This window comes from Pseudorasbora parva, chromosome 19 (assembly GCF_024679245.1).
Source record: "Pseudorasbora parva isolate DD20220531a chromosome 19, ASM2467924v1, whole genome shotgun sequence".
NCBI classification, from domain to species: domain Eukaryota; kingdom Metazoa; phylum Chordata; class Actinopteri; order Cypriniformes; family Gobionidae; genus Pseudorasbora; species Pseudorasbora parva.
In genome coordinates, this window is record NC_090190.1 from 42,733,437 (window position 1) to 42,759,027 (window position 25,591).

Here is a 25,591-nt window from a genome sequence, read left to right on the forward strand (position 1 = left end):
GTTCCCTGAAGAGATGATCGATACTCGAAAACACGATCAGCAATGCAGCGATTGGCTGGCGTCAAGACAACAGAATGACATCATATAATTAAAAAAGCAAAAGAAAACGAAAACTTGTCAAAGAAAAAAAAAGAAAAGAAAAAACACAAATTTCTGGACCTTTATAAGGAAACAGACAAACGACCAAACCAACATAAAAGTTAGATCAATTAATGTGCACTGTTTTGATGAACATGATTCCCAATTATTTATAGTCACGATTTTATAATATTTGTACACACTTTACATTTTTATGTAAATGTTCTCATTTCATTTTTAATTCAATTTGAAGCAGATTTGTTATGTCTCTTTGTTATCTCTTGCGCTGCACCAAGCCAATCCGTCATCACTCACATTAATGCACAACGGAGATTAACTGCACAATGGCCCTCATTTATCAATCTTGCGTAGAAACGGGCGTATATGTTGGCGTAAGATTATGCTTACACTCCTCTCACCGCCTGATTTATGAAGCTGTGCTCACCTCTGTTATCCAGGTGTACGCAATACCTGCCCTTGATAAATGCGGCGGCTGAAAACGATCGGCATTAGAATAATATGATTTCTGACCTTTAAGGTTGCCAGAATAATAATCTTACACGGTGTGTTAATAGGCCAGAGGAGAACTGGCACCCCGACTGAGTCTGGTTTCTCTAAGGTTTATTTTTCTCCGTCATGCCCTGATGGAGTTTGGGTTCCTTTGGTCGCCTTTGGCTTGGCTTGCTCAGTTGGGGACACTTAAATTATGATTAAAGTTATTCAACTAATTATACAAATAAAATTTATGAATTAGGTCTTATTTAATTCTATAAACTATAATACTGATCTGCCAACATTGTCGCTCTATGATAAATTAAAATAATCTGATAACATCACTGTTTACTCCAGTACGACTGTACAGCCAAATCTAATTTTGTCGCAATATTATCCTGTTTGACACTGTGAAGCTGCTTTGACACAATCGTGATTGTAAAAGCGCTATATAAATAAAGTTGATTGATTGATTGATAACACGCCCCTATATATTCAAGGCTCCGCCTCCCCCACGCCCTCATTTTACGCCATGGACACACGGAAGACGGCAAAGAAGCAAAACTTCTCCGATGTGGAGATCGGGCGCGCTCAATCATCTCACTAGTTCACTAGTCAGGGCACTGATTAGGACATAAGTCAATGGGAACGCCATCAACCCTTCATGGAGGAGCAGCGGGAAAAACGTCTGGAGCACCGGCCGCGCTCCGAGGCCCTGCAGGAGAGCCCACACACACACACACACACAGCTCCAGCAGGAACAGATGCAGGCCCGCCTGACTCCGACCGGAAGCGGCCCGGAGCCTCTATGAGTGCCTGCTTTTCCTGAGGGATGCCGGAATTCTCCCGGACCGCCAGTAGCATCTGCTCCGACACCAACACCAGCAGGAAGCCCATCGCCAGGATGAACTCGGCCAGCGGGAAAACAGAACCGCCGTGAACAGACCCGCCGTGATTCGGTCCCGGTGCCGGTCCGCATGATCCCGCGGAGGACATGATGATGATCGAACCCCGAACTCACATACAAAACCAAAGAACGGACACACACACTCACTGACAGGGAAACAGACGAGCCCTCTAGGGGCACGAGCGCGCTGTACACACACACACGTTTGTTTTTGTGAAATGTGGGGACATTTCATAGGCGTAATGGTTTTATACTGTACAAACCGTATGTTCTATCCCCTTACACTGCCCCGGCCCCGGCCCCTAAACCTATACCCATCACACACAAGCTCGCTCTCTCTCTCTCTCTCTCACACACACACACACCCTAAACCTACCCATCTCAGGAAACATTCTGCATTTTTACTTTCTCAAAATAACTCATTCTGTTTGATTTATTAGCATTTTGAAAAGTGGGGACATCTCTCACCCTCTCCTGTAATAATAATTTAAAAAAATAATACATTTTATTTGTATTGCACTTTAATTTGGAACAAATCTCAAAGGGCTACAGTTAAGATAATTTAAAAATAGCAAAATACTACTAGATTAATAGCTAAAAGACATAAGCTCTCTCAAAAAGAAATGTTGTAGTCCTTTTTTTAAAAGTCTGAAGAGCTTGAGGTGCCCTCAGATGGTCGGGTAGGGCATTACAGATCCGAGGAGCGGCAGAACAGAAAGCCTGATCATCACCCATAGTGCTAAGCTTAGTCTGGGGAAGATGGAGGAGGTTTGAGTTTGTTGAGTGGAGTGATCGAGCTGTAGTTGAAGGTGTGAGTAGCTCCATAGCTCTGGTGAGTTAGAAGGGAGACCTTATATTCAATCTCTGCAAGCTTTTGTTATTCCAATGAGAAGTGCGTTACACTAATCTAGTCTGGAGGAGACAACGGTGTGGACCAGTTACCTGTCATACCCATATATATTATACACTTACCTAAAGGATTATTGGGAACACCTGTTCAATTTCTCATTAATGCAATTATCTAATCAGCCAATCACATGGCAGTTCTTCAGTGCATTTAGGGGTGTGGTCCTGGTCAAGACAATCTCCTGAACTCCAAACTGAATGTCAGAATGGGAAAGAAAGGTGATTTAAGCCATTTTGAGCGTGGCATGGTTGTTGGTGCCAGACGGGCCGGTCTGAGTATTTCACAATCTGCTCAGTTACTGGGATTTACACACACAACCATTTCTAGGGTTTACAAAGAATGGTGTGAAGAGGGAAGAGCATCCAGTATGCAGCAGTCCTGTGGGAGAAAATGCCTTGTTGATGCTCGAGGTCAGAGGAGAATGGGCCGACTGATTCAAGCTGATAGAAGAGCAACTTTGACTGAAATAACCACTCGTTACAACCGACGTATGCAGCAAAGCATTTGTGAAGCCACAACACACACAACCTTGAGGCGGATGGGCTACAACAGCAAAAGACCCCACCAGGTACCACTCATCTCCACTACAAATAGGAAAAAGAGGCGACAATTTGCACAAGCTCACCAAAATTGGACAGTTGAAAACTGGAAAAATGTTGCCTGGTCTGATGAGTCTCGATTTCTGTTGAGACATTCAGATGGTAGAGTCAGAATTTGGCGTAAACAGAATGAGAACATGGATCCATCATGCCTTGTTACCACTGTGCAGGCTGGTGGCGGTGGTGTAATGGTGTGGGGGATGTTTTCTTGGCACACTTTAGGCCCCTTAGTGCCAATTGGGCATCGTTTAAATGCCACGGCCTACCTGAGCATTGTTTCTGACCATGTCCATCCCTTTATGACCACCATGTCCCCATCCTCTAATGGCTACTTCCAGCAGGATAATGCACCATGTCACAAAGCTCCAATCATTTCAAATTGGTTTCTGGAACATGACAATGAGTTGACTGTACTAAAATGGCCGCCACAGTCCCCAGATCTGAACCCAATAGAGCATCTTTGGGATGTGGTGGAACGGGAGCTTCGTGCCCTGGATGTGCATTCCACAAATCATCAACTGCAAGATGCTCTCCTATCAATATGGGCTAACATTTCTAAAGAATGCTTTCAGCAGCTTGTTGATCAATGCCACGCAGAATTAAGGCAGTTCTGAAGGCGAAAGGGGCTCAAACACAATATTAGTGTGTGCTCCTAATAAGGAACTTGAGTTCCTGAGGACTCATCGAAAGGATTATTAGGAACACCATACTAATACTGTGTTTGAGACCCTTTTGCCTTCAGAACTGCCTTAATTCTACATGTCATTTATTCAACAAGGTGCTGAACTTTTCAACTTGCACGAAACATGCGTTTCATGCATCAAATGCTCAATTCGTCTCGCAAAATGTCTATATGAGTCTGTGCATTGACTTAACATGTAAATCACTCGCGCTTATCGCTTCATTCGCGTCTGGTGTGAACGCACCATAAGAGGCTGGATCAAGACTGGAGCTGACAGACTCTCTAGTTCCCTCGGCGTAAACCAAGCAGAGATCAACCACTGAATACCTTAGCAGGAGAAAAATACTATGGTAGTCAATGGTTGCTTTGTTACATTTTTTTTTAAATATCTCAACAAAGAAACATATACAGGTTAGGACAACTTGAGGAAGAGAACTTGAGAACTTGAGGGAGAGTAAATGATGACATAATTGTAATTTTTGTGTGCACTATCTTTTTAATATTAGTTATCTCCGACTGGTGAAGTCGAACATCATTAGGTGATGGTCACAGGTGATGGTCATCTGAAGTCCTCCAGGAGTCGAGGCACCTCTTCACAGGTGATGGTCACAGGTGATGGTCATCTGAAGTCCTCCAGGAGTCGAGGCGCCTCTTCACAGGTGATGGTCACGGGTGATGGTCATCTGAAGTCCTCCAGGAGTCGAGGCGCCTCTTCACAGGTGATGGTCACAGGTGATGGTCATCTGAAGTTAGTGTCCCCAACTGAGCAAGCCAAAGCGACGGTGGCAAGGAACTAAAATGAAGTCTTCATGATAGGCTGGATCCAGACTGGAGCTGACAGACTCTCTAGTTCCCTCGGGATGGCCGCCCAGACAAAATAAAACAGAACAGGAAAATAATTAGCGTAGCTGCTGTTCAAAGCATTAACCAAAGGCAATCATGTGCGCTGATATAACTGGAGTGCAAGGTGATGAGATTCTTTATGTGAATGCTTGGCTAAAGAGATGCAGCTTTAATCTAGATTTTGGCGAGTAAACTGGGGGAGTCAACTGGGGTTGTCAACCCTGGGTAAGTTAACTGGGGGAATCAACCCTGGCGGAGTCGACTGGGGGAGCCAACCCTAGGTAAGTTAACTGCGGGAGTCAATCCTAGGGGAGTCAATTGGGGGAGTGAACTGGGGGAGTCAACCCTGGGGGAGTGAGTCTGACCCCATTGGCTATGGCCGGATGGCAGTGCATTTTGGGAACGGGACGATGTCTTCTTTTCCTCTCTCCCCTCTCACGTCTCTGTTGCTCCTCATGCTTCCGTCTCCTTCTCTCACCTCACCTGTCCAAACCCCCGAATGCTGCGGACGCCATGACTGGGAGTGTAGAGCGCCGTCCCATAAGCACCTCCGGCCTGTGAGTGGATGAGGGTGTGAGAGTTGGGGGTTCCCCACAAACACCCCCCACCTACAAACACCACCCAGCACCCTCTCCACCCACAAACACCCCCCCAACAATGCCCCATTACAACACCCCACCCCCACCCAACAAACACCACCTAACCACCCTATCCCAACACCACCCACAACACTGCCTAACCACTAACCACAACACTGCCCACCCCCACCCTATCCCAACACCACCCACAACACCACCTAACCACTCCAACCACAACACCGCCCCGCCCCCCCTCCCATCCCCAACTCTCACAACCCCTCCCAAATTATAACGCGACAAACCCCCCCACCCACGAACATGACTAACCCCTGCAACACCCCCCCTCCGCCGGAAACACGAACTACCCCGCAACGGATCCCCCCCCCAACGAACGTGACTGACCCCAACACCCCCCTCCCAAAAAAAAAAATTAACCCCACGAACGTGACTAACCCGAACACCCCCCCCCCAAAAAAAACAACTTCTCACACCGCAAACGAATCCCAAACACCCACCCCCCTCATGAACGTAACTAACCCCTAACCCACCCAAAAAAAAACAACTAATTACACCACAACGGATCCCCCACCCCACGAATGTGACTAACCCCCACACCTCCCACAGGTCAAGGGCACTCACGAGAAGTTGCTCCACACCGCTCCAGTCACAGCATCTGCAACACCTGTGAGTCGGAACAGACGAGGCGAGAGAAAGGAGATGGAAGCACGAGGAGCGACAGAGAAGAGAGAGAAGAGAGAGGAAAAGAAAAAAGGAAATGCACTGCCATCCCACTTAACTGATGCCACTCCCCCTTAATTGACGCCATTCCCCCTTAACTGATGCCACGCCCCCTTAATTGACACCACTCCCCCTTAACTGATACCACTCCCCCATAACTGATGCCACTCCCCCTTAACTCCCCATCTAACAGTGTTCCCATGTAGAGATAAAGTGCTAGCTAGTTCTCTTTTGCTAGCATTTTCAAGATTTTTTTAGGACAAGACTGCCTTGATTGGTTGTAGTAAGAACATGTTTTGATAGGTCAGCAGTTGAAGTGGGCAGTTTGCACATCTTGACAAATGATTGCCTGTTGTTGAATCTTTGCAATTATGTGTGGTTCAGTGGAGTAAAGGAAGAATTCTTAAAATTCCTCTTAACTGCCAATACTTTAGATTGTTCTTAAGATAACATTTCAGAAGTATTCATTTTCACGAAAATACTGAACTTCTTAGAATTTACCTTTTCTTAAGATGATTTTCGTGAATCCGGCCCCAAATGATCCCGAGCCGGCGATCATCGGCTGATTAACTGTAAACCAAGGATCATTTAAAATGTTCTGCAAGGTAGTCAGCAGTTGTAGCCCTCGCTGTGTTTCCAGTCGCCGGAGAAGATTGGAGCATTCTGTGAACGAGATCAGAGGAAAGCAGATTAGTCATGAGGTACGGTAATGTGTTACTATGACTAACATTCATTATCTTTATTGTTATTCATCTCACCTTTGGAAAGGCGCCTTTTCCAAAACGGAGGGTTGATGTCTTTGACCAGCGCATACATCACTTTAAAATAGGATTCTGAGTGCTTTAATATTGCACACCGTTTAAACCAGGCATCGGCTGAAGCTTGGTCACGTCCTGTCATCTTCTCGGATGGCTTAGTTAGTGCCTGACTAGAGTCAGTTATTTTGATCTGGAGTGTGTTGGGGTCGATGGCTATTCCCTCTACATTGATTGGCAGGTAAACCCCAAGCTCCCAGAAGTTTTTAAGAGCCACAAAGATTTGCCTCATGATGATTCTCACATCTTTTTCTTTCATGGAAGAGCCTTTCTTTCTAATAAATTCTTCCAAGGTGATAAAGCATGCAGATAGATTCTCCATTGCTGGAGGTGGCGGCGTTGGCAGAGAAGAGCTCGTCGATGGCCGTGTTGGCACAGAAGCGCTCGTCGATGGCGGCGTTGGCACAGAAGCACTCGTTGATGGCCGTGTTGGCACAGAAGCGCTCGTAGATGGCGGCGTTGGCACAGAAGCACTCGTTGATGGCCGCGTTGGCACAGAAGTGCCAACAGAAGCGCTCGTCGATGGTGGCTTTCGCACAGAAGCGCTCGTTGATGGTGGCTTTCGCACAGAAGCGCTCGTCGATGGTGGCTTTCGCACAGAAGCGCTCGTCGATGGTGGCTTTGGCACAGAAGCGCTCGTAGATGTTGGCTTTGGCACAGAAGCGCTCGTAGATGGTGGCTTTGGCACAGAAGCGCTCGTAGATGTTGGCTTTTGCACAGAAGCGCTCGTTGATGGTGGCTTTGGCACAGAAGCGCTCGTAGATGTTGGCTTTTGCACAGAAGCGCTCGTAGATGTTGGCTTTCGCACAGAAGCGCTCGTCGATGTCGGCTTTGGCACAGAAGCGCTCGTCGATGTCGGCTTTGGCACAGAAGCGCTCGTAGATGTTGGCTTTGGCACAGAAGCACTCGTTGATGGTGGCTTTAGCACAAAAGCGCTCTTCGATGGTGGCTTTAGCACAAAAGCGCTCTTCGATGGTGGCTTTAGCACAAAAGCGCTCTTCGATGGCGGCTTTCGCACAGAAGTGCTCATTGATAGTGGCTTTCGCACAGAAGAGCTCGTCAATGTTGGCTTTAGCACAGAAGCGCTCGTTGATGGTGGCTTTCGCACAGAAGTGCTCGTCGATGGTGGCTTTAGCACAGAAGCGCTCGTTGATGGTGGCTTTCGCAAAGAAGTGCTCGTTGATGGTGGCTTTAGCACAGAAGAGCTCGTTGATGGTGGCTTTCGCAAAGAAGTGCTCGTCGATGGTGGCTTTAGCACAGAAGAGCTCGTTGATGGTGGCTTTCGCAAAGAAGTGCTCGTTGATGGTGGCTTTCGCACAGAAGCGCTCGTCAATGGCTGAGCATCATCACGCATTGGCTCGGTCTTGAGCGGATCCGTGGCTGCTGCTGAGTCAAGGCTGAATGTGCGTGAACGCTTCACAAGAGAACCCACTTTGTTTGTGGCGGTTTTGGAGCTTTGTTTCACCACCTTCCTCACGGTCCCTAGGCCTGATAGATTGTCTATTGTTGGAGGTAGCAGCTTTGGCCCGGTCTTGAGTGGATCCGTGGCTGCTGCTGACTCACGGCTGAATGTGCGTGAACGCTTCACAAGAGAACCCACTTTGTTTGTGACGGTTTTGGAGCTTTTTTTCACCACCTTCCTCACAGTCCCTAGGCCTGATAGATTGTCTATTGTTGGAGGTAGCAGCTTTGGCCCGGTCTTGAGCGGATCCGTGGCTGCTGCTGACTCACGGCTGAATGTGCGTGAACGCTTCACAAGAGAACCCACTTTGTTTGTGACGGTTTTGGAGCTTTTTTTCACCACCTTCCTCACGGTCCGTTGGCCTGATAGATTGTCTATTGTTGGAGGTAGCAGCTTTGGCCCGGTCTTGAGTGGATCCGTGGCTGCTGCTGACTCACGGCTGAATGTGCGTGAACGCTTCACAAGAGAACCCACTTTGTTTGTGGCGGTTTTGGAGCTTTTTTTCACCACCTTCCTCACGGTCCGTAGGCCTGATAGATTGTCTATTGTTGGAGGTAGCAGCTTTGGCCCGGTCTTGAGCGGATCCGTGGCTGCTGCTGACTCACGGCTGAATGTGCGTGAACGCCTCACGGTCCGTTGGCCTTTCCTCCATTTAGTGTATTTTTCTGCAAGGTTAGAAACATGTTTTATTAGCACAGATTAATGCTTAATGATTAATGTAACACTTCAGTCATGAGTTATTATAAATCATGAACTAATCATGTACAAACATGACTAGAACATATTTACCACTAAACCATCAAGGTGCGTTCAGACCTGACGTGAATGACGCGAATTAAGCGTTAAGCGCGAGTGATTTACGTCAATGCAAAGACATGAATAGACATTCAGCTGCCTGGTAGAAGCCCCTCCCATGATGCAAATTCGTGTCTTGTGTGAACACCCCATTAGGATGTCACAGCTTTCAAACGCTCTCAACGCAATAGCTGCGTGTGCACCATACGCCTCCAGCCGCTCATTTTTATTCGGAAAGACTTGGTACAGCGTATTTTTCTTTTATAAATATGATAAAACGTAATACTTTTCTAACTAATATTAGTTAAAAAAAATATTGGTTTTATATTTACCCACAGAAGTGCGTCATATGCCGCTTTGCACTAAGGTATGTAGTACACAAGCAGGAAAGTTTGTTCGGTCATCCCGCCCGGATAGGCTGCATCCATTTCCGTTAAACTTCACCATCAACAGGGAAGGAATAAAACGACAGATACGGCTGCTTTTGGGAATAACAAGAACAGCCCGGTAAGCTACAATAACTCTTGCTCGTTGCGTGCGGCATTTGTTTACCTCTTGCTCTGACAGGTGAGGAACAAGATTACCACAACGATTACGTATTTCCGGTCACAAATATGGAAGCTGCGAGAAGGCTTTATTAATTGCTGCATTCAAGTCATAAAGTTAAGAATAGTAAAGATAGTTTTTACAAGTTGAACGCACATGAACATCACCACAAAGTCGTAAATACCAGTGGGAAGGTACGAGTTAGGAGCGTGTCCGTGAGAAACATGGCGGGAACAACGGATGAATACATTGATAAATGAATAGATGAATACATTGATGGATGAATGGATAGATGAATACAGACGTTGGTCTGTAGTTAACGTGTATTTAGCAGTGACACTGTCAGGCTTTGTCATTAACAACAAAGTAAGCTAGCATTGTAATATATAACGACGATACCGTTTACAGTGGCTTCATAAATACGTAAAAGATTAAAACTCACCTGATGCGCATTCTTTGTTCCTCAGTTTCTATAAGCACAGTTAACAAACCTTGCTGTGCTTTCGTGAAATTCATTAAAAGTACCTTGCACCATATAACAGCAGAGCTGATATTTTCAAACATTATTATGATAAATACTTTGCTTGTTACATATGCGTGCAACATTTCAGCCCTTAATAAATTATAAATGTAAGTTATATTGTGTGCGATGCTGTAGTGTAATGAGTAATGCGTTCTGACTGTCGTTATGTGTATTGAGTTGGCTCACGTGATTTAAGTTTCGCGCTTCGGACCTTCAGATTCTGCGATAGAGACGGCATTAAAATGGCCGACTCCCCATCAGTGTTACGCTTAGGCTGTGTTCACACTTGACGTCTTTTTTAAGCTGCCAGCGTCTGTTTTACATTATAATCCTATGGAGAAAACCGTGTTTTCAAAAAAGTAATGAGTTCTTTTTTAAACGCCTCACCGCGTCTTTTAAAGTTGAAAAAAGTTCAACTTTTCTGATAAAAACGCCATACGTCAAGCGCCTTTTTGACAGCTGACCAAGTGAGTAGCTATATTATGTATATTTATATGTATTCTATTTTAGTCTTCAATAAAACAAAATGTCATCAAACACAACCCTGCCTCTTTTCGTTTATATTTAAAACATTAAACATGTGCTTTCAAACAAGTGTGCATATTATCACTGCAATAAAATTGACACAAAACCAGGGGTGGTAAGTAATCAAGTAAAAATACTTTGATACTTTACTTAGTAAAGTATTTTTTTCTGGGATCTGTACTTTACTAGAGTATATTTTATTTGCATCTACTTTTACTCTTACTCCACTACAATATTAAAGGCAAAGTTTACTTTTTACTCCAATACATTTCCCCACGCCCGCTCCAAGTATTAAGTATTTATTACACTTGATCTCCAAACCGGTCAGGTCGGTCATGGATGATCCAGTCGGGTATAGACTTGTGTCAGGTTTGCCACACAAAACTTTTTTATTTTGCGGCACACAATTTACTATGAAAACATCAGTAACATTTTACAATACAGGTGCACTATTATAATTCATGCCTAACTAATGCACAGATAATCATGAGTTAATGTATGACTAATGAAGAACTAAACCATTTATTAATGATTACTGCATCAGCAACTAATGAACATTCTCTATGATTAATAGATTAAGTAATATATGAATTGCTATTAATTAAATATGACATCATTAATTCCCTAAAAACATATTACATTAACTAATAATGTAAATTCATGTCAAAGCCATGCTTTCCGACTCTCAGTTGTGTTTAATTAATCATTAATCATAACAATTGGCAGAATTATAGTATGACTTTACTTGTTGAGGCACATGACTATTAACTAATTGTTACGTAATATGTCATTGTGGTTATGGCCTTTGAATTAATTTTGAATTAGTTTATAGTATCTTGCTCCTCATCTGTTTTATGGAGCTAATGTTATGGAACATGTCTATGTTAAGTTTAACCCCTATACTGCGTTAAGGTGCTTCATTGTCTCTTATTATTGCAAATCTAACAAATTCTTAATTGCAGTATCTAATCTTAACATTTGTTCAATTAAAGCATTGCATATCAGTCCCAAAAGATTTTATCTGCTTAATTATTGATATTTACAGTTAATTTGAATATTTACTTTTTACTTTCGGTACTTGAGTACGTTTTAAATCTGATACTTTTGTACTTTTACTCAAGTGATGTTTGAATGGAGGACTTTCTACTTTTACTGGAGTATTTTTTTATTTAGGTATATATACTTTCACTCGAGTATAACTTTTGAGTACTTTTACCACCTCTGCACAAAACACAACCCAGTCTCTTTTTTAATAAATGTCAGTTTATGTATTATAGCCATTATAAAAGTACGAGTAAAAGGTATTTAGAAATAAAGCAAACAATTCAGTCAAACATAAAGTCAGCGCTAGGGGGCTACAACAGGAACGTAAAGTTAAATAGCTTAAACATAAAGTAATGAAACTTCACTTTGCCCTCAGCCTAAACGATTTGCCAGGGAACAAATTATAGATCTATGAGACCAAAGATTTGACGAATTATGTCATGTTTAACCACTACAGAGACAGCAGAGTCAGCGGCAGACGTCAGAAGGTCAAGCCGAGGAAAGGCTGCTCTCCCCGGGGTTAACGAGCGATGAGCGCCGCTGATCGACTGGATCGCAGAACTCCGAGAACGCCTAATCAAATATTCAAATATGCCCTCTCTTTAGAAATAAACTCAGATTTGAGATTTAAATTACATTCTCGACTGAAAAACTTCGTCCCACGTTAAGTGGTATTTTTAAATGACGCCGTGGGTTTCTCTTGTTGCGGCTCGGCTTCTATCGCCCTCGGCTGCTATTTTGAACCAAACGCGCTCTTGCCAACTTTTTCTGGACGCACCCAAAGTGTCCCCTGTATTATTTCTGTACCCGTTACTCGGTGTTGATGTGTGTTAATGCATCCCTCACCTGTTGGGTTGTCCTGCGAGCTGTTTTCCGCCGGATCTGATGCTCTGATGCTGGGATTGCTCTCCTCAGGTAAATACTCAAACGCATCCACGAACTCGTCGTCGCTGCTCTCCATCTCCTCAGGTCTCGCTACTGTAGACGGCATTTGTAAACTGTTTACCGGGAGACTTCGGGTTTGTGTGACACTTCGTGCAGATTTTCCACTCTGATATTCGCAGAACTAAACTTGCTCAGCGCGATCGGGTTATAAGCACTGTCCGTCTGTGACGTCACGATCCGAACTGCCGCGCCTGTGACGTCGCACATCATTGCCAGTCGAGCGCGAAGCTGAGCCCTATGACGCGAATTTATCCATCTTTTGTATATTTCTGTCTTAAATCTGAATTATTTTAGTCCCAGTGTGCAGCTGCCGGGCCAGGCGGGCCTGAAACGTCAGATAAAGTGCACAGGCTCGCGACTGGAGGAATAGCATATGCCTACAAATCAAACGCTTTGGTGAAGTCACACAAATGAAACATTGACGTTCATGTTGCACAAAAATAAAAACTGAATGTTGTTGTTGTGGTGTTTAACAGTGGGTCATAATATAGCAGATCTTGTCAGTGCGTTTTGTGGTGTTAGGAATTGTTTTTCTGCGCATTTTCCCACTAACTCAAACGTGCGTACACCACCTCCTGAGCTGGCGGAGGATTTGAGCGCGCGCGCGCGCGTGTGTGTGTGTGTGTGTGTGTGTGTGTGTGTGTGTGTACACCGCCTTTTTTACAGTGTACTCTGTGGTCCCGTGTTGCTTCTTAACACAATATAGACAGAATATATAATTTTATCTTGCTCAGGATTTCCGTTTTCCAGCACAAATACCTAAACATCCTTAAATCAAGTTACATCTACTGGAGATGCAAAATGAAGAATTGTGAGTTTATGCTTAAAACAAGAACTAATATCTTGGGTATATGAAAATAACTTTGAATTAAGTTGATTTTTATGAACCCACTGGCAGATATTTGTCTTGTTTTAATCATAAAATCACTTTCACAAAATCTCATCTTCAGTCATTTTGCTTACACTGAAACATCAGAAAGTTTGATATGCAAAATACATCAAAGATGTAGGACAGCTACCGACCAGTCGATCATTACAGCATTAAATCTGAGCTGTACTTTAACCCTATCAATCATTAAACATTATGTCATAAAATGTAAAACAGGTTTTATGTTCAGAGAGATTTCACTCAGCCAAGTTGTGGGAGAAATGTTTACTCCATCTGATGAACAACTGAGAGTTTATTAGTCCAACAGAATTAATTACAGTCTGAAACTACAGACAAAGGTTAATCTTAGTCTGAACCTCTTAAACTCTACAGACGCTCCTGTGGATGAACTCTGACCTCAAATAACAATTACACTTTCTGGAGATATACGCCACTTTGGCATTTATTTTACACAAAGTAACTTATTTACACAAAATTACTCTGAACATTTCCGCTGGATTTCTGACCCAAACTGAAAAGCTGTTTTTGGTGTCATTTAACAGGAAACCTGTACATAAACCACTGCTAAAAGGGATAAACATGTAAGTATATGTTGTCTGAGCTGAAATAAACCAACACAAAAAAGAGGCGTTTTATGATTTTTTTGGTTATTAAATCATTTTTGTGAGCAGGACCCTGCAGGCACTTTGGGCTGTTTCAACTACATGGCAGCAAACACTGGAAAACATTTTTTAATGTTTAAAAAATTATTTAATCATTTATTTAATAAATAAATATTTTTTCTACTCTGCTGTTATATGAACAATGCCTGGAAAGATTTCAAGTCTTTAATCTTAATACATTGAGTTTACGTTTGTTTTTCACCAAACCATATCATATTTGTATTCATTTTTTTTCCTTAAGATTGGCATATACACTGAGACTTGCGTCCGAATTCTGATTCGTGCAACTCATGCAGTCATTGACTTGTGAGTCGATCCTATTTGATTCATTTTGAGACCATATAGGATCGACTCACAAGTCAATGAATGCATGCGCGGCGCGGGTCCACAAACGTATCTTACTCGTTGCACGCACAGATTAATCATTTTGAATCATCCTATATTCGTCCAGTGTATAAACGAGAGGCGATCGGAAGGTTAGATGTATTTCTGGCTTGTCAGTAACTGTGTTCGCCACTCGTGAGAGTATCTCACAGCTGAAGCAGAGCTAGAACTGATTGACCTGTTAGCGCGGTGAGGGGAAATACAATCAGCTCAGCTCTGCTTCAGCTGTGAGATATCATCACGAGAGCAGATCACAATTACATCATTACAGTTTAATCTTTAATGCAGCAAGAAAAAAGAAAAGAGTGAGATCTTTAAGTTCTTTAGGCAGCTATATCAAACTACAGAAATTTTAGTAAACAGCTGTGCCTCCAGTTCGTGTTGTAAATGGAAAAAAAATCTCTTCCATACCACCATGTAGCCTATACAGCTCCTCTTTTATTTTCTTAATTTAGCTATTTGGTCATTCATTTACTTGTTTCATTTTCACACTTTATTTATTTACTATTAAATACAATAATATTATTAGATAAAACACCGGATATAGTCACTTTGCTTTTTCATTCATTGTGTGTCTGCTGGTCCTTTAAAGTCTATACTAAAATGCATTAATAGTCCTGAATTTAATGTTACCGTTTTAACTGGGATATCAAGATTTTGATCAAATTTCAAGTTTCACTTCATTTTGTAGTAGGCTATATTTGTAATGTATAATTAATCACATTTCCAAATATTTACTAACTTCTTGTTGTTTTAGATGCTGTGAATGCTGATAAAAAGAGGCATCAGAGTTTATCTTTGCTGGGACGGTGCAGAACTGGCTCCATTACAACCTGAAAGGCTTCGGGGCATTGCTCATGGTGGAAACCCCTGAGTTTGGAGTATTTTATTCTTTCTTCTACCTTCTTTCTTTCAGTAGTACTGTCTCATTTCTGTATTTATTGGCAAGTTTACATTTGTATTTACTTCCATTCTGCAGATGCACGTTGTCATGTTTTTCCAGGCTCTTCTCATTTGTGTTATAAATTCAGATGTAATAGTTTCAAGTCAATGTGAGATTTCCTGTTGTAACTGTGGGGGCATAAATAAATAAATACATTTGCATCTAAACTGAAGGATGTTGTTTACTTTGAGTTTTTGATGCAAAATCATATCGACTGCAGCCACACATGGTCTCTGATTAAAATGAATAAAATAACGAGACAAATTAACTGGCATAGAATCCTGCTGTACATAAAGCAAGATTGATCTATTTTTCATTGTTGAAATAACATTATTTCAGGGTGCAAACCTGATGAAAGATCAATGTTATATTTCAATATTGATTCAATGATATTTTGATTGATGCATTAACATTGATTCAACATTGATTCACTTAAATAAGTGGTTTAATTTTAGTTGAAAAACTATTGATTTTAAGCCCATCTGATTAATGAGTGCTGTGGGAGCATGTTTTTGCTCCCACAGCACTCATTAACATATTTCAATGTAATTGAAAAGGTTGAAAAACTTCCTGGGCATAGATTTTGAACAAGCTGAGGGTCTGGTCAAAATGTCACTGGAAAGATATGTGTCAGTGCACCTAATATATCTACTATTTCCGGTCAGAATTCGAAGTGGAGATCTACGCTCACTCGGGTTCGACTCGAACTACAAACGCAGATTAAGATTTTTGTTAAAAACTACAAACATGGCGGATGTGAGTCCGACGGTAAAGCAGAGAGCTTCATGGTGCGTTGAGGGATTAATAATCAGCATCTAACGTGACGATAAGATGTTTATTCAATGTTATGTTTCAACATTATATTTCATCTGCAGCAGCATTGTGAACAATTGTAATGATACGTTTGGCCATTAACTTGTGAGTGCATCATTATATTGAAACTGCAAACAGAGTCTATGCATTACATTTCGAATGGCAGATTAATGTGTGACTAGATTTATTTCTAACACGGTAGAGTTAAATTAAATTGAACGTGGCTAGACGATTGACAGTTAAGCGATGATTGGATGTGCGTACACGCGCTGCTGACGTCACACATGACGCGTTTCCGTTTGGAGAAAGCGGGGATGTTGTTTTTATTCTTATGAAGCCTCGTCGTTCCTGTAATTCATCCGCTTCACGGCGGACTGTGTGATTTAAATCACTGTTACTCTACCGTATGTCACTCGTTAATAAAGTGTTGATGTTAGTCACCGTTGATGTGAACGGTGGCGAGCCGAATAACTGTCTGACCGGCTCTCCTTCTCGTTATACTTACCTGGCAGGGGCGACTCCATGATCAGTCAGGTGGATCGCCTAAAGTGAGGATCAGCCATTGCACAGAGGCTGTCTGACCTTTACGAATTCTCCACATGTGAGAATCTCGACTGCATAATTTGTGATAGTGGGGACTGCGTTCGCGCTTTCCCCTCATATTGAAGTGAATAACAGAGACTGAAAGTACTACATTGAGTAGAGGTTTAATTTCGCTGATTGGCCTAGTGTCTACGGCGAACGTAGACTCCAGGCCAATGACGGGCAGTAACTGTCTACGTTCAACGTAGACATTTGCACTTCTCTATAGAGAACGTCTATCTCGGCTGCATAATTTGTGGTTATGATTAAACCCCTCATAATGTGGTTAATATTAGAAACTGATTGCACTACTCTAGAGCACATAAAATGGAGGACTACATTCCCTTACATATATACTTACCAAATGAATACAAACCCGAGAATTGTGCTTATGCTATAATTGAGGTTCAGCAATATAACATCATTCAGAGTTTTGTCATTTTGGAGCAGTTTTTTCTCTAAATATCCTCCTAAGCATTAAGATCCCATTTCAAACTACTTTTGTGCAAAAAAACTCAACCATATTTTTATTTCTTGTAATGATGGCAAATATTTTCCTCATCTTGTTTGAACAGGACAAAACTTTATTAATCCCGAACATGTTAATCTGCTGTTAAAGACGATAACAATGGGTTAGAAAGTGTTCAAAATAGCGTTGCAATGCAAACAAGACGAGAGCTCATTTAACAGTCGCAGATGTGAATTGATCAGTCAGAGAGAAAGATGTTTTTGTTAGTTTCTTCCAACATATATGAAATATCAAAAGGTAATCACTGAATATAAAGCTGAAGGTAATGCAGTATTAATGTGATCCGGGATGTTTGGGACGATGTTCCTCACAGGTCCTTCAGTGTGTCCTGACCCTCAGGATTATCCAGCCACTCTGGAGGCCAGCTGGCTTTAACACTGGGACGATCCTTCATCATTTCGTAATACTCCATCAGTCGAGGACATCTCTCTTTAGGACAGCTGCAAACCAGTCAAACATTAACACATTAAACCAGCCTCTGAGCTGAAGGATTCGGAGAAGGATTGCTAATGAGTTCACTCACTGAAGTCGTGGGAAACATGCGATGACGGGGAAGCAAACCACGTCCGCCATGGTGAAGTTCTTGCCGGCGAGGTACGACCCTTTACCCATCTGACGAACAAATGAGACGGAGTTTATTAGGAAGACAAATAAGGGTTCAAGTGTAATGGCTAATGGCTCATGATGCAAATATTATGGCATATACTCTGCTTTGGTCAAGTGGTTAGAGAGCCAGACCCAAAAGTTTGTTTTGGGTTGCAGGTTCGATTCTCAATAAACTAGACTGATGTGCCCTTGAGTAGTGGCTGACCGATATATCGGCCGATATTTGACTTTTTTTTTTAAATATCGGCAGATACGTTTTTCTGATTGGCCAAGAGTTTTCCAGTCCCTGAAAATGCTACTTAATATCTTTCCATTGAACTCAAATGCACTGACTTTACTCACCTAGAGTCTAACAATGTCCACAAAAATGTACTTTTTATAATTGTAGGTCAGGGTTTTTCTGCACATTGTAACACTTGTGGTGTTCCTAGTCAAAAACACTGGCCTACAAAAAAATCCTTATAAATCTCTCATTATGCTAACATATATCACCAAATATTGGATTTAATCTTTGTGTCAGCTTGTTTCCTTTTAGTTAGGACAGGTTTTATATTTATTTTTGGAACTGATCATTAGTTTTTGAGTGAAAAAAGCATTATTTGTGGACAATTGTCAATTTTACATAAAATATGAAAACATGCACCGTTGATCACACCAGTGTGATTTAATGTTTAACCAGGAAATTTGTTTAAAATGCTTTAATTTTGATCAAAATTAATCTTTTTCACAGAGATTAACTCTATCCTCAAATCAGTGCGGCCTACGATCAATCAGTTTCACAAATAAATACAACACCTTGAATCCAATATTTGGTGATAAAATAGCATAAGTGATTTATAAGCTATTGTTTTGTTGGCCGGTTATTTTTGACCATGAACACCACAAGCGTGACTTTGTGGCATTTTGTACAAAATAAAAGTATTTTAAAACAAATTTCCTGGTTGAACATTAAATCACACTGGTGTGATCAACAGTGCATGTTTTCATATTTTATGTAAAATTGACAATTATCCAAATAACGCCTTTTCACTCACAAACTGAGGTACATACGCTCAGATAAACGAGGCCTACGACAAAGCCAAACAAGTTCACAAAAATATATAATACAATATTTGGGTATAAAACAGCATACATTTTTGTCGACAACAAAAGTGTTATAAGGGTTAAAAACTCAACCTTCTCCAAGTATCCGTCCCACAGTTTCAGCTCGGTAATTAAATTCTCTTTATTCCTCTTCAGGGCCGATTCGTGTCGCTCTCCTTCAGGGACGTACCACTCGTAGAAGGCCACGTCATCTGCACACACAAGAGTTCAACAGGAAATATCTGGATGATTATTGGGGTCTCCCCTGTTTATCTGGAAATTAATGGGGTCTCCATATCATGTACAAATGTATGGTTGATTTCTATAGGGGTAAAAGTAAACTGTTTAAAGGGGGGGGTGAAATGCTGTTTCATGCATACTGATCTTTTTACACTGTTAAAGACTTGGAATCCCATACTAAACATAGACAAAGTTTCAAAAGTTAAGGTGGACGTTTGATGGGAGTATTTCTTTGTCAAAAATACTACTTCCGGTTAGTCATAAGTTTCGGCAAGTTTTTTGAGATCATGCGTCCCCTTTGACGTTAACGGGGGCGGAATTTCCTTGTATGGGCCTTACGGACAATTCTACCGGAAGCGCGTGAGAGAGAGCGAGGGAGAGAGAGAGAGAGAGAGAGAGAGAGAGAGAGAGAGAGAGAGAGAGGGAGAGAGAGAGAGAGAGAGAGAGAGAGAGAGGGAGAGAGAGAGCGAGAAAGCAACAGGCTACGCCCATCAAAGCGCTGGCTTGTAGGATGCTAAACAGGTGATATAACCAGTAGCTACTGACTTACCCACTGATAGGCCGGCGGTCGATCTGTATTAGCACTTTCCTCACGCGACGGGCGAATCACTTTCCTCACAGAGCGACTCACTTTCCTCACGCGGCAGGCGAATCACTTTCCTCACTGAGCGAATCACTTTCCTCACCGAGCGACTCACTTTCCTCACGCGGCGGGCGAATCACTTTCCTCACTGAGCGAATCACTTTCCTCACCGAGCGACTCACTTTCCTCACACGGCGGGCGAATCACTTTCCTCACAGAGCGACTCACTTTCCTCACACGGCGGGCGAATCACTTTCCTCACTGAGCGAATCACTTTCCTCACAGAGCGACTCACTTTCCTCACGCGGCGGGCGAATCACTTTCCTCACAGAGCGACTCACTTTCCTCACGCGGCAGGCGAATCACTTTCCTCACAGAGCGAATCACTTTCCTCACAGAGCGACTCACTTTCCTCACGTGGCGGGCAAATCACTTTCCTCACTGAGCGAATCACTTTCCTCACAGAGTGAATCACTTTCCTCACGCGGCGGGCGAATCACTTTCCTCACTGAGCGAATCACTTTCCTCACAGAGTGAATCACTTTCCTCACGCGGCGGGCGAATCACTTTCCTCACTGAGCGAATCACTTTCCTCACAGAGCGACTCACTTTCCTCACTGCAGCGCGCTGCTGCACACGTCATTATTTAGCTCCGCTCACACGACACGCCCCCACCCGCTCGGCTTTTTTCGGAAAGACTCGGAACAGCGCATCTTTCTTATATAATTATAAAAAAAATAAAGACTTTTCGGAGATATGCAGGATGCAATGCTACTCTATAGGTACTCAAGATTGACCTGACACTGACTGAAACTGAGTGTTTCACCCCCCCTTTAATGAGGAACTTGCATAGACTGGTCAGATAATAGGTTAGTCAACAACTCCAGCCACTAGTAGGCGCTGTTGGAAGCCCTCGAGTGTAAGAACCACAACAACACGCTTGTTTTCCTAATGCAGACCAGCGAGACATGACCAAAGCAGGACAACGGCGGCCAATAAACTACATGAAATTTTAATATTTTGAACCGGATGAGTGAAGCGAGACATCAGGCTGTCGATTAATAAACACTTGTTGTTGTGAACAAATTTTTTTGTGTCTTTTTTTAACCGTAACATAAACCAGGGAGGTCACACATCATGTTTGCTTTGCTTTTATTTTGCAAAAAGCACAACATTTATTTTTGTACACTAACAGTAAAAACTAAAAGTAAACACTTAAGAGTTTTGAATGATGTATAACTTGTTTGGAGTATTTGGAGTCTCTTTCACACTGACATAAATAAGCCAGGTGGTCTTTAGACATATATCTCATGTTTGTGTGACAAGTATTCACTAAGTTACAGCTCATTTTCTGATAAGTAATGGACTTCATTGAGAGGGGTGGCAGATCGCGCATCATGTTTGCTTTATTTTGTAAAAAGCACAACATTAAATTTAGGCCTGTGTGATATTGAAGACAAATGCGATATGCAATACCTTGTTCAATAATGCGATATTCAATACGATCTTGCTATAGTGTGTAAAATCTATTTAAATGTTATATTTTTTAAGAATTGAGAATTATACCATTCTCTCTGGGAAAGAAAGCATCGCTACAACTTCTGAAAGTGACCAGCCTTATTTTAGCAAAAATGAAAGTCACAAATCTGACAATATAATTTTAACATCAATTTAAACAAACAAATAAAATGTAATGCCAATATTTAAATACAAAAAACTCTTTGCTTGACTTGGTAATATGTAGTTATATCAACCTAAAACTGAACATCCTGGTCTAGGGGTGGACGATTATTATTGCTATAAACTATTTTAATTTATCTTTTTTATTAAAACTAAAAACGGTAGTCTTCACATAAATTAAATATACACTGATACGACGTGCGCACGCTTCAGTGTGTGTGTCAGACAGCACGAGACTGCAAAGAGTTGTTTTTCGCAAGTTAATGCATTTAATAACTCTTTAACGTCAAGCAATTCACATTACTAACAGTAGTCATGTGTCCAGTGTATTCTCTGCTATATGCATCAACCTAAAACGGACACTTTTCACAGTGTTGAAGTAGCCTATTAAAATCATTCCGATATTGCGTGCCGTTGCGATATTTACATTTGCAATATTTCTATATATTGCACAGCCCTAATACATTTTTACTGTGAGCGCACAAAAATAAAAGTAGACACTTAACCGTTTCAAATGATGTCGACTAAGAATTTGAGTCTCCTTCACACCGATAAAAAAAAAAAGTGCGACAACGACCCCTGGGGGTCAAACCACTTACACATTTTCTTCTGCAGGTTTTCGGTCTCAAACATCCGCTGGTAGACGAGTGCCTGTTCGGCTGGGTCATCTGGGATCAGACGGGCTCCTTGAGTCTTGAACGCACTCTAGAAACCAGAAACACTGATCAGACTGTGACGCTCATATAAACTCTTAACACACTTCGGTCATGAGTGTTTGGCAGGGCAATGAATGGCCTTGGTGGAACAGATCTGATACACTGCCGCTGTATCAGTGATGGAAATACATGACGGGAGTTTAAAATATATCAATGTTTTCACATTCACAAAATGGGTTTTGTGATAATGTGCTCGCTCACTAAACCTTTGCATTATTTTGTGAGCAAAAGCATTGCAAAAGTTGTGTGAATGCATGCAAAAACACTGAGACTGAGAGATTGACATTAACCCTTAACTGTCCCACAGGTGGGATGCTTAGCACTCTATATTTTGACCACCTTTCTCCGTATCCTATATTTTAGTAATCATCACAAATGATGTATCCATTCGAAAGCTTACGAACTCAAAATCATCCTGTGAAAACCGGATGTTTCGTTACGATGGAAACGGTACTCAAATTTCTTCTAGCAGGCTCCTCCCCCTAGTGGGTGGTGTCATGATTCATATTACACATTTTATTTTAACTACTTTGTCATCAAAATCTTTTCTAATCTTGAGAAAACACGTATCGTTGGAAAGGTCAGAGGTTTCATATTTGGTGGAATTTACAGGAAAATGCATTTAAAACAAATCAATCAATGGAATGTGTTTGACACCCGGTGGCTGTTTTTGGTATTGCGCCGAAACAAAATCTCATGGGAACTTCAATTTGTGATATCAACTTCAAATTTGGAACACAACTTTGTAAAAAATATATTTCATATATTTAAAAAAATATTTAGTACAGTTTTTAATTTACAGTTAATTTAAACTTCCATAACATTTCCAATCTTCAATCATAGTAATTCTTATGAGCCTTCCCTGATTATTAAATTATGGATTCATAACTGTTTCGTTGATTTTCTTACTCTATTTTACTGTATTTTGTAATTGTTTTGTACAGCACTTTGGTCAGTGTAAGCTAAATTTAAATGTGCTCTATAAATAAAATATTTACTTTACTAAATACATATTTTTTAAATATTTTTATTGGCCCTTACCGAAAGACAATTTTCGCCGCATAAGGGAATTTGCGCTTGCTTACAAAACCTTTGCGATTTTTTTTGGTGAGCGAACTCATGCAGAATTTATCGGGGAATGCAAAAGTAATATTGAAAAATATATTTTGTGTATTTTTGTTAAAGTACAAAAAAACATTGAATGATGACACAAATTCATTATTAAGAGAGTAAAAGTCTAAACTTTGGCTTATGACATAAAAAGTAGAAATTGAGATACTAGTACAAATCATATTATGAACTGTTATAATTATGACATAAGTCAAAATTTTAAGTCATTATTTCAACTTTTTGTCAATGTTGATTTCTAAACCTCAGTTATGATTGGTTTGTTGTGATTTCTTCTTGTCTTAATTATGATAATTATAACTTTTATAACATAACTTGGACTTTTTTGTCATTAAGATTTATCTATTATTATGAGGTGGGAATGGAACTTCGCGGTCTAGTGAGTTCACAGTCACTCTTAATTTCTCAGGTTTTTTTTATCTTATTTTCTTATTCACAAGAATAATTATAAAACTTTTGGATTGTGTTTGTTAAAGGGTTAGTTCAGCCGAATAATGAAATGTCTGTCATTAACTCCTCTCCCTAATGTCGCTCCACACCCGTAAGACCTCCGTTCATCTTCACACACAGTTTAAGATATTTTATATTTAGTCCGAGAGCGTATGCAAGTGTATGCACACTATACTGTCCATGTCCAGAAAGGGAATAAAAACATCATCACAGTAGTCCATATGAGACATCAGTGGGTTAATTAGAGTCTCTTGAAGCATCCAAAATACATTTGGGTCCAAAAATAACAAAAACTACGACTTTATTCAGCATTGGCTTCTCTTCCGGGTTTGTGTTCAATCCATGTTCGAGACTGCGCAGACTCCCTCAGACTATAAAGAAGCTTGAACACTCCGGATAACACGTCAGTCACTGAGCAGTCACGAACGCGGATCAAAAACAAACCCGGAAGAGAAGACAATGCTGAATAAAGTCGTAGTTTTTGTTGTTTTTGGAATCAAAATGTATTTTCGATGCTTCAAAAAATTCAAAGTAACCCACACACTGCAAAAAATGCTTTTCTTACTCAGTATTTTTGTCTTGTTTCTAGTCAAAATATCTAAAAATTCTTACATTAACAACCATTTACGAGACAAGCAAAAGTAATCGTCTTGTTTTGGGGAACATTTTTTATTCCCTTTCTGGACATGGACAGTATAGTGTGCATACACTTGCATACGCTCTCGGACTAAATATAAAATATCTTAAACTGTGTGTGAAGATGAACGGAGGTCTTACGGGTGTGGAGCGACATTAGGGAGAGGAGTTAATGACAGACATTTCATTTTTGGTGAACTAACCCTTTAAATATGAACATTATTTCTAAGAACGCGAACCCTGAACTCTCGCCACGCCCCTTTATGACACTATTTTACCTCCAGATACAGACACGCGGCGAAAGACTCGTTCACTATCAGATCTCCGTGCTTGAAAGTTGGAAACTGCAAAAAATAAAACAAATCAATAAACGTTCAATATTCAAAACAAGGTTAGACATGTGTTTGTAACTCTATTACAGTCACATATGTAGTAAACACATAATGCAACATTATAAACCCCCAAAATACAGGTGTTTAAACCTCACCTGAGCCCTCGGATTGAGCGCCTTCACTTCTGCACTCTGGTGCTCTTTCTTCTCAAACGACATGTGTTTGTGTTTATATCCCTGCAGAAGCTTCTCCTCGAGCGTGATCATGACCCTCCAGCACGGAGGAGAGCCCGAACACCAGTACAGCATCATATTCTGCGCCATGACTGTCAGTAATAATAACCGTAAATAATAATAATAACTGTTACTGTGTCAGGACACCAGATTTTTGCAGCGTCAACTCAACACTTGGCGTTTCGAGTCTGACGACGGCACGTTGGGCGTGGTTTGATATACGCACGCCAAGGCGCATGCGCAGTGAGGCCATCTGCTGGCTGGAGATATGAGTGACAATAATGTGTTAAAGTGAGTGAATTATAAATAACTTTAAAAAATAATATCTGTAATTGACCAGTACATAAGGGGATAAAGACATGTATAATGTTATAATATTTGTAATAAAGTTTAAACATTTAATAAATGTTATAATAAAGTCGACTTTGAGATGTTTTTATTGTGTGGTTATTATTGTACTTTTTTCTGTACAGCACTTTGGTCAACTGCGTTTGTTGTAAAGTGCTTAACACATATAGTTGGTATGGTATATTATTCAAAATGGTTTTGTTAATGTATTGCTTTATTAAACTACATTTATAAACACGAATCGATTTTAAATGTCTGTCTTGTACATTTAAAAG

General features: G+C 41.1%; 2 protein-coding genes and 1 non-coding gene across 3 annotated transcripts; 1 reads left to right on the forward strand and 2 right to left on the reverse strand.

Annotated features, from left to right (window-relative positions):
* Nucleotides 1–7,665: 7,665 nt before the first annotated feature.
* LOC137048366 (uncharacterized) lies at nucleotides 7,666–12,628 on the reverse strand. The gene is made up of 3 exons (XM_067426500.1): nucleotides 12,381–12,628; nucleotides 7,860–8,766; nucleotides 7,666–7,678 (listed from the first exon to the last, which is right to left on the reverse strand). The coding sequence occupies exons 1-3, from the start codon at nucleotides 12,523–12,525 to the stop codon at nucleotides 7,666–7,668; spliced, it is 1,065 nt and encodes a 354-aa protein (XP_067282601.1). The 5' UTR covers nucleotides 12,526–12,628.
* Nucleotides 12,629–16,667: 4,039 nt separating this feature from the next.
* LOC137048563 (U1 spliceosomal RNA) lies at nucleotides 16,668–16,829 on the forward strand. The gene has a single exon (XR_010899449.1). It is a non-coding gene; the product is annotated as a U1 spliceosomal RNA (small nuclear RNA).
* A 486-nt stretch (nucleotides 16,830–17,315) lies between these two features.
* LOC137048540 (glutathione S-transferase A-like) lies at nucleotides 17,316–25,177 on the reverse strand. Its single transcript, XM_067426782.1, has 6 exons — nucleotides 24,891–25,177; nucleotides 24,682–24,747; nucleotides 22,073–22,178; nucleotides 19,064–19,182; nucleotides 17,805–17,893; nucleotides 17,316–17,721 (listed from the first exon to the last, which is right to left on the reverse strand). The coding sequence occupies exons 1-6, from the start codon at nucleotides 25,056–25,058 to the stop codon at nucleotides 17,589–17,591; spliced, it is 681 nt and encodes a 226-aa protein (XP_067282883.1). The 5' UTR covers nucleotides 25,059–25,177; the 3' UTR covers nucleotides 17,316–17,588.
* Nucleotides 25,178–25,591: the final 414 nt, after the last annotated feature.